At 37.3% G+C, this 15252-nt stretch overlaps 1 protein-coding gene across 7 annotated transcripts in view; it reads right to left on the bottom strand.

Moving 5' to 3' along the window:
* Nucleotides 1-963: 963 nt before the first annotated feature.
* JMJD1C (jumonji domain containing 1C) overlaps nt 964-15252 on the bottom strand; it is a 338429-nt gene continuing 324140 nt past the window's right edge. For all 7 annotated transcript variants that reach the window (XM_036086485.2, XM_078077663.1, XM_036086482.2 and 4 more), the window contains 4 exons: nt 12347-12486; nt 10920-11096; nt 2209-2340; nt 964-1889 (listed from right to left, as the gene is read on the bottom strand). In XM_036086485.2, the coding sequence (XP_035942378.1) occupies nt 1800-1889; nt 2209-2340; nt 10920-11096; nt 12347-12486 (539 nt within the window). In that variant the 3' untranslated portion in view covers nt 964-1799. The remainder of the gene's footprint in view (nt 1890-2208; nt 2341-10919; nt 11097-12346; nt 12487-15252) is intronic.

The following is a 15252-nucleotide window of genomic DNA, read 5'->3' as shown; positions in this document are numbered from 1 at the left end:
AATTTTTCTAGCCAAGTAGTCATCATCCATCCCATTAACTCTTGTGCCATGTGGGGCATTAATGTGAAATGTAACTGCTCACATTCCTGGCTGAATGCTGCCTGGAGTGGAAGGTGATATAATAAATAGCTCACATGGATATAGATATAAACAAGAGGATGAAAACTAAGCAACTTGCAAGGTCACAACTTGGGCTACTTTTTTCTTTTAAAGTATGTGCTTTCAGATGAAAATAAAAATATCCTGCAGGTGTCAGTGGAGGACTACGTATTTCCAGGAGCATTCATATAGTTAGGGCTCTGTGAACCTCAAAGCAACCAACTGGTAACCAACTTGAATCTGAATCTTGGCCACTTGCTATACCCCAATTCATTGTGCATAGTGTAGAGGTAGAATGGTAATTGAATCATTTCCTTTTTCTGGTAATAGTCAGCTATTAAAACCAAGACTTCAAATTAAAGCAAATTACCAAGTAGAGCTCATATTCAACTGAGGCTGGCTGACTTTAGCCTCTTCCCCACCACTGCTCCCCCTGCCTTCCTCCCACCCACAAAATTCTATTATCAGCTATTTCTGCTATGAAAAACACTTACTTGAAGTTGATCATACACGCTCATAATCATGGCTTTTTAAAAATTCATTTATGGGTTCTTCTTTCAATGAAAATGTGCTCACAAACAACAAATGGGAGTTACCTGTATTCCCTTCTTTAGTTGGCCCACAGGACAAGTAAGCTGAAACACTTATGATGGCTCATAAAATCTACACCTGATCTTAGCCAAAAGGTCAAGAGGCGATGATGGCTCATAAAATCTACAGAAAAGCTGGAAACTTTTAAGAGTAAAACAAAGGAGAAATGTTCCAGAAGAGAATGCTGTATCATAAGTAAATGCTACTGGTCATCATGATGATGAATCCCCATTAGAATGTGTGTCATAAGAGGAAGAACGCTGGAACAAGCCATTTTCTGATAAAGTCCTTTTAATGGAAAATGTAAAACCCCTTTCAACTTTAATGTACAAAGCCATATGTAACACTTGCACTTTTAACAAATAAAAGCAAGCCAATGTTTTAAAAAAATACATCATTAAATGTATATATGTATATATTTACATAGCATATTAAGTTTAATATTTAGCTTTAAAAGTTCACATAAATTTTACCAAAATGAGACAATTTTAAATAAATTACACCTTTTGAAAATGTTTAATTGTACAGTCAATAGCTTCAACAAAATATTGAAGTGTCCGTATTTAGTATCTACTTTATATACTTCATATTTTACAAATTTTACAATTATTTGGCAGTAATTTTCTGATTATGACATGAATGCTGTGCGATTCAGCAATTTCCCAAATGCAGGCAATAGCTGGTGTTTGTGTCCTATTCTCACAGTAACTGTCTCAATGTAGTGAAAAATATCAGTTATTTTATTAAACTGTACAAGGTCACATTTACACTTGATCAACAATATAGCATAGAATTTTGTGGGTTTTTTTTTTTCAAAAATAAATACATCATTTTAAATCTGGCATTTTCACAAACATCATATACACTATAATACAAAAACAGCTATAAGCGCTGCTTTTTAAATTTAGCTTGTTTTCATAACTAACATTGAATCACAGGAGCTGTGACGTACGCTATACTGCTGCGGTATCAGTAACAAGTAATTACTACAAAAGAGAATTTCTTGGCACTGATGGTTTTATGAAGCTTAAGTCAATGTGCATACATATCATCGTTCTAGAGTAAGTAGTTCCAGTTCAATGGCCTCAAAACATCAAACTGGACCACACCTAATTTTCTTCCATATCCTCTACTTCATCTTCATGTATCTTCAAAGCTCTCACCATTTCCTTGACTGCATGATACAATATATTTTTAACCTGAAAGAGATGTTGGTATTTCTAATCACTTTAGCTGGAGATAAAGTAACAAATGAAAATTGCTATATTAAAAATTTTTTTTTCTTAATGAAACAAAGCCAAATTCAAGAAAAACAGATGTCATATTTAAAAAATGTTAAAATGCAAGTTAGGATAAGGGCCACTAAAAATCATACAATTAAATGCATATTGTTAACCTGTGCTTGTTAATCAAATGTGACAAACTAGGTAGTGATTAACTAAGCTGTTCTGCAGGTATCCTATTTCTGAATATAAAAAACATGCAGAGCAGGAGCTCATCAGAAAGTTCATCTCTTACCTGGAGTTTATCATCATAATTGATTTCCTCCTTCAAAAGTCTCAGTTCCTGTGTCAAATGAAATGACTGTACAAGATGTTCTGGAGACACAAAGTCTTCAGTTACCTGAATACAGCTGTGAAAATTCTGTACCTATCCCCAAAACAAAAACAGTAAAATCTCAACTTTAGGAGGCAGGAATACCAGAGAACTTATTTTCTCCAAAACATCAAATGCATTTCAAAGCAGACACCATACTTTTATGAGAGTTACATCACTGAAAAGCTTTCATGTGGAGGGACTTTATAAATGGAATATTTTTATTTATTTATTTATTTATTAAAAGACTTTATTTATTTGACAGAGAGAGACACAGCGAGAGAGGGAACACAAGCAGGGGGAGTGGGAGAGGGAGAAGCAGGCCTCCCGCGGAGCAGGGTGCCCGATGTGGGGCTCGATCCCAGGACTCCGGGATCATGACCTGAGCCGAAGGCAGATGCTCGAAGACTGAGCCACCCAGGCGCCCCATATAAATGGAATATTTTTAAATGATTAAAAGAACAGAACTTTTCCAGGAATCCTTCAGAGAGGCTGATAATCAGATCCTAAATTATCAATTTAGTCAAGGTGACTTTTTGGTGTTACTTAAAAAAAAAAAAAGCTAACTGGAAAGTATCTGCTTTACTATTCAGTGCAAACAATCTGATGTTTGTTGCTGCTCCTTTGGCTTTCAGCATTTGGGTCATTTCACTGTTAACTTTTTTTTTAAGATTTATTTATTTATTTGAGAGAGAGAGAGAGAGAGGAGGGGAAGGGCAGAGGGACAAAGGGAGGAAGAGAATCTCAAGGAGATTCCCAGCTGAGCATGAAGCCCAACTCGGGGCTTGCTCCCTTGACCCTGAGATCATGACTTGAGCCGAAATCAAGAGTTGGATGCTTAAGCGACTGAGCCACCCAGGAGCCCCTCACTGTTAACTTTTACAACAGAAAGTAGATGAAAGCAAAAGAAATGAAATTTAGTTTGTGAGGACCGGGGATGAAAACTGTAGTTCCAGATAGATCTATTGCTCACAACAGTTTTAGAATTACCCTAGGATTTTATTTGTGCCTTTCTTTCAAATTAACCAACTAAAGTATACCTCCAGGCTCCAGTGGCATCAGTACAACTGTTTTCAATAGTTGTCCCTCCTCAACTAAATGGTTTTCACAAGAAACCAGTCAATAGTCTTATCTATTATTTGTACACCATGTACAAATTGACTCAGTACTTCCCTATTTCTTGGAATTGTTTTCTATTAACGCTTAGTATAATGACACAGAAGGACCAAGCTGATCCAATGTGCATTATATGACATTCTAGGTTGTCTTCTAGTGATATGAAAGGATATCATAAAATTCCTGGGAAAGGAGAAATAACTGAAAAGTAAGCATTTACGCTAATTCTAATTTTTAAAAAAGATTTTATTTATTTACTTGGGAGAAAGAGAGAGGGAGGCAGAAGCAGAGGGAGAGGGACAAGCAGACTCCACCCTAGCGCGGAGCCAGACACACGACCCTGTGAACAGGACCTGAGCTGAAATCAAGAGTTGGACACCCAAACAACTGAGCCACCCAGGTGCCCCTACACTAATCCTAATTTTAAAAAGATGAAAGTAAGTTTAATTTGGAGGCATGAGAAGAGGATAATAAGCGGGGAATAAAGAACGGTGAAAAAAATCTAACAACAGAGTGACGGATTCCAAAGGCACTGAAATTCCTCCTCTGGGCATAATGTCTACCTGAACAGCTGCTCAAGTCTGCAGAGTTCTTTAAGTCAAGCACTGTCCCTCTACTGGTAACTTGGTAGCATATATAAACATTCTCTTCCTTTAATCATTAGGTTGTTGGTTCCTCTGCAGGATGAACACAGTGATGCCTCACATTTTCAGCACTGCTACAGTGTCTCCCTGGATCTTCATTATGTGTCTCTAGAACAGATGCTCTATTTCACAGAGCAGGAAACCATGGATAAGAAGTTCAGTGCCTGTTCCAAGATAAATCAGCCAACAAATGGCAAGCCAACAGGAGCCCAGCTCCTGTAACATCTTGTCTAACAGATGCTTTATGGTCCTATATTAACTCAGTCACACCAGCATAGTCTCCAAATGTCCTGTCTTGTTATGTCTTTCACTTATGTGAACATGCCATGGGGATTAAGTCCTTCAAAAGTTCTGGCATGTACCTTTCTTTGAGCATGTCTAGTTCTACTGTTTTATAATTTGTCTCTTCATCGATATTCTAATTTTGTTCATATGTTATTTTCCTGATTTTCTTTACCAGTTTCCTTTAGCTCTTTGAGTACATTTAAGACAGCTGATATAAAGTCTATGTCTAGTAAGTCCAATGTCTGGGCTTCCTCAGGGACAGTTTCTGCTGATTGTCTTCCCCTATGAATAGGCATACTTTATGGTTTCTATGTATGTCTTACAACTTTTTGCTGAAAACTGGACACCTGAATATTATAATGTGGTTACTGGAAATCAGATTCTCTCTCTGCCTCAGGGTAGCTGCTGACTGCTGGACAAGGCTGCAGTCATCCATTTCTTTTGTGACTTTTCCACACTATTCTTGCAAAGGCTGTGTTCCTTGCTGGGTGTGATCACTGAAGTCTCTGTTCTGTTATCTCAGTGGTCAGCCAGTGACCTGTAGGAGATTTCCTTAAATGCCCCAAATCAGCTGCCCTTTTCTTCACTAAACAGTCCCCCAATTGATGTAAATTTGGATTAGATTCGAGTTCTAAAAAAGTTGATTCTGTCAGTTTTTGCCAGTTCACGGTTGCTTTAAAATCAGTCTTAGAACTGTGACTTTTATTAGTGCTTAAAAATACTATTATGCTAATGACCTCAACTTGATAATATTTTGCTCAAAGGCTTATGGCTTACAGGTTAGTTTGAAGAGACAAGGTTCAGTCTTAAAAGCAGAACCCATTTGAACTTCCCATTCTACTAATCTTTTTCAGCTATCTTTGATTCATTTACATTTCACTTCCTTGACAGACTGTCTTACTCATACTTGCCTATGGGATCAACTGTAATTATAAATAGGTAATATTAAGATAATGTAACTTTTTGTGTTCACAGTAGGAAGGTCATCTTGACACTGTGAAGAGAACTTAAGTTCTTGTAAGAGTGAAGGATTTTGTTAAAGTCCTTTTAGCATTATGAATGCAGAAAATTCATAACTCAGCAATATTATAAACTATGAATGACCAAACATAATCAATTAAGATAAACAGTTAAGGACAAATTTATCCTAAAGATTCTGTGGCTTTAAAAAAAAAAAAAATGTTGCTGTTTAAAATGAAGGCCACTGGAGCGCCTGGGTGGCTCAGTCAGTTAAGCATCTGCCTTCGGCTCAGGTCATGATCCCAGGGTCCTGGGATCTAGCCCTGTGTTGGGCTCCCTGCTCAGTGGGAAGCCTGCTTCTCCCTCTGCCCCTCTCCATGCTCTCTCTCAAATAAGTAAAATCTTTAAAATGAATGAATGAATGAATAAATAAATAAATAAATAAATAAATAAATAAAATGAAGGCTACTGAGAACATCAGGGTACTAGAGCTAAGACAAAGTAAATCCTGGAGGTCAGGGTCCACCTGCTCTATCCAGTGATAAACTGGGGTTTCACAGATTCACTCACATTTGCCAACAGAAGAGTAAGCCTGCAATTGTTCTTAATACATGGAGGGTTGTGGCTATACTTTCCCTCAGGGTGGCTTCTCTAAGTGCTCACTGCTGACAAACCAAAGAATGCAATGTATCATATCTGGCCAAAACCGTTTTTTGACAGGTGCCTTGGGTTTGCAAGAACTTTCTATTGGCAATGATTTTCGAAGTGTGGTCCTCAGAGAGTAACATAAGCATCACCTGGGGACTTCTTAGAAATGTAAAATTTCAGGTCCCTCCTCAGACCCACTGAATCAGAAATTCTGGGGGTAGGGTCCAGCAATCTGTGTTTTATCAAATCTTCTAGGAAATCCTGATGTATGCTAACACACGAAAAGCACTAACTTAGACTTTGCGTTTATTTTAAGGGCTACCTGTAGTCTACTGGAAGTGAAGTCATCAATGAAAAGTTTCAGGACCTCTAAGGACTAAGTAAGCTGTAAATAATAATACATCTCAAATCCAAGTTAATATTGTGAACAGAGTTCTTATTTCCTTTTACTTCTCTCTCAAAACCACATTATCATCACTTCTGAGTCATGGACAACACCCTTTCAACAGAATACAAATAACCATGCTGTCATTATCACACCACATAAGGAAAAGAAGACAGAAATTTTTGTGCTTATAGCTGGCAAGTCTATGCCAAAATATGCAGCAGAGTGGTCTTGGAACACTCAGCAAGTTAGTAGCAGAGCTCAGAATAGAATTTGCCAATCTAGGTTATACATGCTATAGTTAAGTATGATATCTTTTATACTCTAGAAATCTATGATGAAATTTGCTCTCTAGAATCTAAGTGATATTTCTATGTATCTCAAAAGAAAGCATGTTTTCCTATGTACTTACGTATATAGTCATAATTGGAAGTTAGATTCCAACCTAAGTAAACTTTCTGAAGTAGCCAGAAGACACATATAAGAGGCCAAAATTTACATGTTTGTACAAAGAGCACAATATATATAAATCATGTAAAGTCATAACTTTGTTTTCATTTGTACTTGTGCAAAAATATGTTGTGTATGAGAACATATTTTCAGGCTGTCAGGACTTACAAATATTTAAGTGCATTATTCTAAACATAGGAGAGAGCAATGAAAAACACAGAAAACTCTGTCCTCGTGAACCTTATATTCCAGTGGGGATTAAGAGACAATAAACAAAGTAAATAAATTATGAATAATGTTAGAAGGTGATGATCAAGATGGAGAATAAAGCAGGAGGATGACAGGGAATTGGGGGACATAATTTGCACTTTAAAACTAAGGTGTTAAGGAAGACCTCACTGAGGAAGGTGACATTTGAGCAAACAAATCTTTAAAGAATGTGAAGAAGCAAGTCTTACAGATACCTGAAAAAAGAATTCCAGGCCAAAGGATTAGCAAGCACAATGGCCCTGGGGTGGAAACTTGCATGGTGTATGTGAAGACCATAGAGAGGGCAGGGTGGCCAGAGAGAAGTAAGGAGGAGGGAAGTAGGGAAGAAAGGCAGTGAAGGGGGCTGCGTGTATGCGTACACAGGAGACATGGACAGGATACAAACACCAATCATTTAGGGCCTTGTGAAGCTTTGAGCAGTGTTATGTGAACTAAACTTTTTAACAAGATCACTCCACCTACTATTTTGAGAAAACATGGGTCTCTACCCACAAAAAAGCAACAGCAGAGAGACATTTCCATGGCATGGAATCTCTGTGATAAACAGTGATTGCCTCTGAAGGAGGGCAACTGGGGACAAAGGTGAGAAAAAGACTGAATTTTTACTGTGAACCCTTTTGTACTACTCAGACTCTTAAAAACTGTATCACTGTATTACATTTCAAAATAAAAATTATTTGAAAATAGCCTAGAACAACTAAACTATCCATACCTGCCCCTCAAAAAGAAAAAAGAATTTTGGTCCATACTTTGCACAATGTACAGAAATTAACTAAAACTGGATTACAGATCTAAATTTAAGACTAACCACAATAAAGCTTCTAGAAGAAAATGTAAGAGAAAATGTTTGCTATATTGGACTAGGCAGCAATTCTGGATATATGATAAAAGTATGATACATAAAAGAAAAAACTGATCACCTGAACTTCATCAGAATTAAAACACTTCTTTTTGGAAGACACCATTAAAAAAATGTAAGGACAAGTCACAGACCTGGAGAATATATTTGCAAAGCATATATCAGGTAAAGAGCTTATTTTTTTTTTTTAAACATTTTATTTATTTATTTGACAGAGAGAGACACAGCGAGAGGGGGAACAAGCAGGGGGAGTGGGAGAGGGATAAGCAGGCTTCCCGGCAGAGCAGGGAGCCCGATGCGGGGCTCGATCCCAGGACCCTGGGATCATGACCTGAGCCGAAGACAGACGCTTGACGACTCAGCCACCCAGGCACCCCTCAGATAAAGGGCTTATAAAGTAGAGTAGTTAAGAACACTCAAAACTCAGTAAGAAAAAAGAAAATCCAACTGCAAAAAATGTGTAAAATATCTGAACACACAGATTTACCAAAATAGATATATAGATGATGGCAAATAAGCATATGAAAAGATGCTAGACATACTTAGTTATTAAGGAAAAGTAAATTAAATTAATACTACAATGTGATACCAATGCACACTTACTCAAATGTTTAAAAACAAAACTGACAGTAAGTAGAGGAAATGGAACTCACATATACTACTTTGGGGAATAGCAAATGGTACAATCACTTTGGAGAACTACCTGGCAGTTTCTGGTAAAGTTAATCATACATTTACTATATGACCGGGAAATCCCATCACTTGGTATTTATCAAACTGAAAAGAAAATCGATGTTCACAGAAAAACCTGTATGCAAATGTTTTTGGTGGCTTTACTTATTATTTGTCCCGAGCTAGAAAACACCCAAATGTTCTTTGATTGGTGAATGGATTAAAAAAAACTGTTATATTTATATAATGAACAACTACCCAGCAATAAAAAGGATCCAACCAGTGGTATACACAACAACATGGATGAATCTCGAATGTACTGTATGTTGAACAAGAAAAGTCAGATTCAAAAGCTACATACTATATGACATTCTAATAAAGGCAGAACTATAGGAGGAAAACATAAGTAGTTGTAGGAATATCAGATGGGAGAAGTTGACTAAAAAAGGGCAGGAGGGAATTTTTAGGAGTGATGCAAGTGTATGGTATTTTGTTGTGTTGTTACCTAACTATATATTTGTCAAAACTTACAGAACTGCACATTAAAATTATACCTCAATTTAAAAAACTGCCCTGTCCAGTTTAACTTTAAGAAAATAGATACTGGATAAATATATAAGGATTTAAGGGAAGCTGTTTTGTATTATCAAAGAATTCTATTTACAAAATAGTACAAAATGTACTATTCTCTTAAATAGGCCGCTCCATTGAGGGTATTTTACATTTTGATACAGATTAGCTCTTTTCTGATAAGAGACTAGAAGGCAAAAAAATGGCATGTGGGAACTTGAATCATAAATGATACAACATCTCTGAAATGATCAGGTAAGACCATGGGACAATAAAACAATTTAACATAAATAATGTATTAAACTTAATACATTTAATATATTTTTTCCTCCAGGAAGTTACTGTAGTGAAACAGGTATATTTATTATGATGTTTGTATTTTATTGTCATAAATACTATTTGATATCTAAGAATAGTAAATCTAACCCTGAGCTTGACATGTTAAAAACTAAGCAACTAGGGGCGCCTGGGTGGCTCAGATGGTTAAGCATCTGCCTTCAGCTCAGGTCATGATCCCAGGGTCCTGGGATCGAGCCCCACATCGGGCTCCTGGCTCAGCAGGGAGTCTGCTTCTCCCTCTCCCTCTGCCTCTCCCACTGCTCATGCTCTCTCTCTCTATCTCTGTGTCTCAAGTGAATAAATAAAATCTTTAAAAAAAAAAAAAACTAAGCAACTATTATCACTTAAGGAATATTTGTGCTGTTATATGATGGTGTCACAATGCTGAACAGGCAGTAATTGCATATATAGTTATATAAAATGTGGAAAACATTCCTTGGTTAAAAAAAAAAAGTACACATATCAGATACATCTCAACTACCAGGTGGTAGAAAAGGTGGGGAACCAATTCTGAGGCAAACTAGCTTTTGGGGTTTTTGGGTTTCCTCTGCATACTCTGTTACTATGAGGGCTAAGCTGGTCTGTGGTAGCTCCAGTCTATTTACAGGAATCCACTGTATGCTTTTAATCTAATCCTCCATGCCCACTATCTATTCTATGCTTTTTTTCCAGGTGCCACATAGTCAAGCCACAGAAACAAAGATAATGTGTTTTTTTTTTTAGTTTTTAAATTTTGTGGATCAATAGCTATAAAAATTACATATCATCTTTCTTTGGACACACTACTGCTATGTTAGCAAACTAACAAGGCAGGAGTTACACTAAAACCCTGAATTATGGAATGGTGTAGCCAACACTGCATTCTGCTCAATTTAGTGCCTTAGAAAATGTGTGATCTCTTAAGTCTTAATACTTAAGTGTTAAGTCTCACTACTGAGAACTGAATATATAGTATCTCTCTTTTTCCTCCTTCAAAAGTCTTTTTTTTTTTTTTAAGATTTTATTTATTTATTTGACAGAGAGAGAGATAGAGAGAGCAGGAACACAAGCAGGGGGAGTGGGAGAGGGAGAAGCAGGCTTCCCGCCGAGCAGGGAGCCTGATGTGGGACTCGATCCCAGGACCCTGGGATCATGACCTGAGCCGAAGGCAGACGCTTAACGACTGAGCCACCCAGGCGCCCCTTCAAAAGTCTTAAAAATGAGATTTTGATCCACTAAACTGGAAACAATATAAAAATGGAAATCTGGCTCCCGCTGAAACAAGTTCTCAAAGCATTTAATTATGTTAGATCTCTTCAAGCACTGGAAAGCTATTTTAGTGGTTTCTTAATGAAAGCAAACTGGGTGCAGGTCATTCTCTTATTTATCAGAACAACTTCTTTTTCAATATTGGTTCCTTCAGTAGCAGAGGTGTGAGAAATAAGTTTTTCTGTACCTGATGAAGTGCTCCTGCTGGTAAGACAATGGCGTCACCAAGGAACTGAATAAGAGTACAGGTTCTGACTCCGTACTCTTCAAGTAGTCTTTGGCGGAGCTTTTTATTCACATACCAACTTTGGTCACGTATCGGATCATGTTCTGGTAGAACTTCAAGGCCTTGTTCTTTTGAAATCTGCAATATGGATTAAAATTAAAATATACACTTCAATTTTAAGTAAGGGAAATGGTAAATTCTCTTCAGTTAAATTCCAATTTTCTTTACAATAACCATCTTTTGTTCTTAGAATCTTATGGAACAATGCATGTGCTTAAGTTAAAGAAAATGATATTCTACAACAATTTGAAAAGCCAAAGGATATTAAAACAATGCTGCACATTGAGATGCTGTTAATAAAGTGGCTCATACTACCACCTTCTCACCCCTTCCATCCACCATGAAGTTTCCATCCATTTGGTTTCTTCTTTACAATCGTTTCAAAAGTATAGCACAGAGATTAGGAAAAGCTTAGTTTAGTAGCTTTTTTGTCAAAAGCCAAACTATCCATATGTATGGACTTAAACATTTCCTGATCTTGCTTTTTTTAAAATGTAAGGACAAAGATAAATACCTTTATATTGCTAACCCTCTAATCTTTGACAAATCAATTTCAAGGGACCCTTTAACTAACCAGTGAAATAATCATTCTGCTTTAAAAAGCATAATTTATAATATTTTAAGTTAAAATACTAGTAGGTATTCTGAGATAAGATAGTAGGTACAGAGCTACAGCTCCTTCACTTCATACTGAACAGAGACAAACCTTAAGTCTACTCTGAAAGAAAATGAAGCATAATAAGAAAAGCAGCAATGATGGTCCCTTGCGAGAAATCCCTGTAATTGCAGATTTGACAAATATTTGAGTAAAGGATTGAACTAATCATTCTAAATTAATATGTCAGTTTCATTCAGTGTCAAACAACTAAATTAAAGGTACGATTAGTCAAAATTTCAGTCTATTCAAATAAGTATAACAGACCAACTGATGTGGTTAAGAGCAGAATTACTGCCTACGTCAACAGCCAAAACTATTAATCAAATTAAAAAAAAGATCCTATCTTCTTTAGATGTTTCTATGACATATGAGTTTTTATATCCTGTAATTTTCACCAAGGGTAAAATCTGACTCATTAACAGATTAGTTCATTACTATAAGGAGACATGGGAGCACTAGCAACTGAGAAGTTGCCATTCAAAAGCCGGCTTTAAAAGGAGCACGAGAAAGGAGCTTTTGACTTTCAGCAACAGTAAGAAGTCCCCTCCTTTTTTGAAGTAAAAATTACCTAATGATCTTATATTCCTGAATGCTAAATGAAGTTACATTAAAAATTACTAAGTCCTTGCTCAAGGTAGAGAGAGAAACTATTTGCAACCTAAATTTATACCTTTTGAAGAAATTCCCTTATTTTGTCAATGTCTTTCCCTGCATAAATATGCCACAGAGCACCAGGTATTTCACTTGAGTCCTTCAATCGTTTTCTTAAAATGTCATCCAAATCTTCTTCCTCAAATTTCTTGAGTATTCCTGAAACATAGGAGTATATTTTCAAATTGGTCATTAAAAACCACCAGAAAGCCAAGTATCCTAGAATTGATCTATCAGAGAGCAGTACAGTGCCTGACTAGATCAGGACTCTTAAAGAGGAAGTAAACCCAATTAAACTGTTACAGAACAGAAAACACTGACCATGCGTAACAAGGGACAGAGTAACAGTAACTTTCCCAGATCATTTGTTTTCTGCAAACCAGGGAACAAGAGATTAAAAACTCAAGGGTTTCTAAATCAAACTTCACCAACTTTTTTCCTGTCCCAAGGGGGTGGTCGTAATAATGATTTGTAGTCATACAGCATTTCCTAACTTACAAAAAAATTTCATGACCACTAATAACTACTTAGTAAGGTAGGCAAGGATCATAACCTCTATTTTACGGGGGGGTGGGCAGACAGAGGGAGAAGGAGAGAGAGAATCCAAAGCAGGCAAGCGCCAGCTCAGCATGAAGCCCGACTCGGGGCTCGATCTCATGACCCTGAGATCATGACCTGAGTGGAAACCAAGAGTTGTACGCTTAACTGACTGTGCCACTCAGGTGCCCCAACTACAGTGAACATTTTAAAGAAATGTTCTTTTGAGAGTAAAAGAAATTTATTGCTTGCTACAAAGAACACATCAGATGTTTCCTAATTTGTAACAGTAAATTCTTTTTTATGTTTAAAGTTGGTTGTAAGGATTTCTTTATTCAGACATTGTTTACAATGTATGCAAGGCACTGTCCTAGAATGTTGGGGATTAGAGTGAAACAAAGACCCAGTCAAGACCTAGCCGAGTAAAAGAGAGTATTAATAAATGTAGGCAAATAAAAATACCACACAGTGTGGTAAATGCAATCACAGGAATACAAAAGGTATCCAAAGACTGGTTCAGTTCTCAAATCTTATGTGTTAACAAAATTATAAATTGGCAACCTCAGAATGATTCCCCAATTTTTTTTTTCCTTTAAATTTTACTGCTTTTCAGGGTGCCTGGCTGGCTCAGTTGGTTAAGCGTCTGTCTTCGGCTCAGGTCATGATCCCAGGGTCTTGGGATCGAGCCCCGCATCGGGCTCCCTGCTCAGCAGGAAGCCTGCTTCTCCCTCTCCCACTCCCCCTGCTTGTGTTCCCTCTCTTCCTGTGTCTCTCTCTGTCAAATAAATAAATAAAATCTTAAAAAAATAATAAAGAATAATGAAAAAAAAGAACAAATGCTATAGGGGTTGATTTGAACAAAGTGCAATGAGTCACAAAAGAGATAATTAACTCTGTGGCGTCACAGGCTTTGAAAAGATAAGTAATCCGAACCACAAGTCACACATTTCTGTATTAGAGCTGGGACTACAACCCAAGTGTGCCTGAGTCTCAAATCCTTGGGAGTGGGGGAGGCAAAGAGTTTATCAGTTATAATCAAGTGTCAATTTAGGAAGCTGAGAAACAGTATAAAAATGAGTTTCTCGTTTGGGGGGAATTTAGGTTGTGTTTTATGGAAGCTGTCAAATACACAGGAAAGTAGAGTGAATACTGTAGGAACCCCCATGTCCTCAGCACCTAGTCACTAAGTTCAAGATACATTCTTGGCTCCAGATACAGAGCTGGTGAGGTATGTGGTGGTTGGGTCATGCATAGAATTTCACATAAAGTACATGTAAACTAGAAAAGGTAAAGAAAAATTCCCTGAGTCGAGGAAAGCCTGGGATTCTGTGAAGTTAGTTACGAAGTAGGGGAGCAGAAGCCAAGGGCACTATGTGAAGAAGAGGCAGTCATTACCAGTGCTGTTTATTTCAGAGGGCAAGCAGTAAGACAACCAGAAAGAAACCACTGAAACCACTTGTCCAATCGTGAATGTTCGCGAGGGCCGCAGTAATAGTAATTTTAGTGAGGCAGCAGGTTTAAGGCCAACCTGAAATGAGCTGAAATGTGAGTAAGAGTTGACAAAGAGCAAAGAATTTGTTATGAAGGCAGGAGCTATATAGATAGATGGTGGCAAGGAAGTCTAGTTTTGAAAGTTTTCTTCTGAGAAAGAAGGAATAGTCTAGAGTGTACTTCTACTCTGAAGAAAATAACCAGCACAGAGGAAAAGTTAAAGACCTATTTACACAGAAGGGGATAGCAGATGGAACAAGGTTTCGGAAAGAAATCCAGAGGATGGAATCTAAAACCTATACAATGGATAGAAAGGTTACATCTTAATGACTGAGCCACCCAGGCGCCCCGAAAGGTTACATCTACTTAGGAGAAAAGATCCCTTCTCTCTCTGATAGTAGAGGGGGAAAAAATGAAAAATGTTTGAGGCACAAACCAAATCTAATCAATCTCAGAACCCCAGGACCCACTTTCTATTCTCCAATAAAGTGTTTATAAAGTAAGCTTAGCAGTTTGTTTTCACAAACAGAACAATTAAAGATAGAAAAGGAGCAAATAAAAATACTCATTTCTAAAATTAAAATTTCTAGGGGCGCCTGGGTGGCTCAGTCATTAAGCGTCTGCCTTCGGCTCAGGTCATGATCCCAGGGTCCTGGGTTCGAGCCCCGCATCGGGCTCCCTGCTCCGCGGGAAGCCTGCTTCTCCCTCTCCCACTCCCCCTGCTTGTGTTCCCTCTCACTCGGTCTCTCTCTCTCTGTCAAATAAATAAATAAAATCTTAAAAAAAAATTAAAATTTCTATTATATTGAAAAAAGACAGGTAAATCAAGCACTCTTAAAGTAATAAAGATCAGAATATCCCTATATCCACTGCAATTCTTTCTGCAATCTTTGCTGT

The sequence above is a fragment of the Halichoerus grypus genome, chromosome 7, assembly GCF_964656455.1.
Source record: "Halichoerus grypus chromosome 7, mHalGry1.hap1.1, whole genome shotgun sequence".
Classification (NCBI taxonomy): Eukaryota; Metazoa; Chordata; class Mammalia; order Carnivora; family Phocidae; genus Halichoerus; species Halichoerus grypus.
The sequence above is the reverse complement of the archived record's forward strand: the minus strand, read 5'-3'. Positions and strand labels throughout refer to the sequence as shown.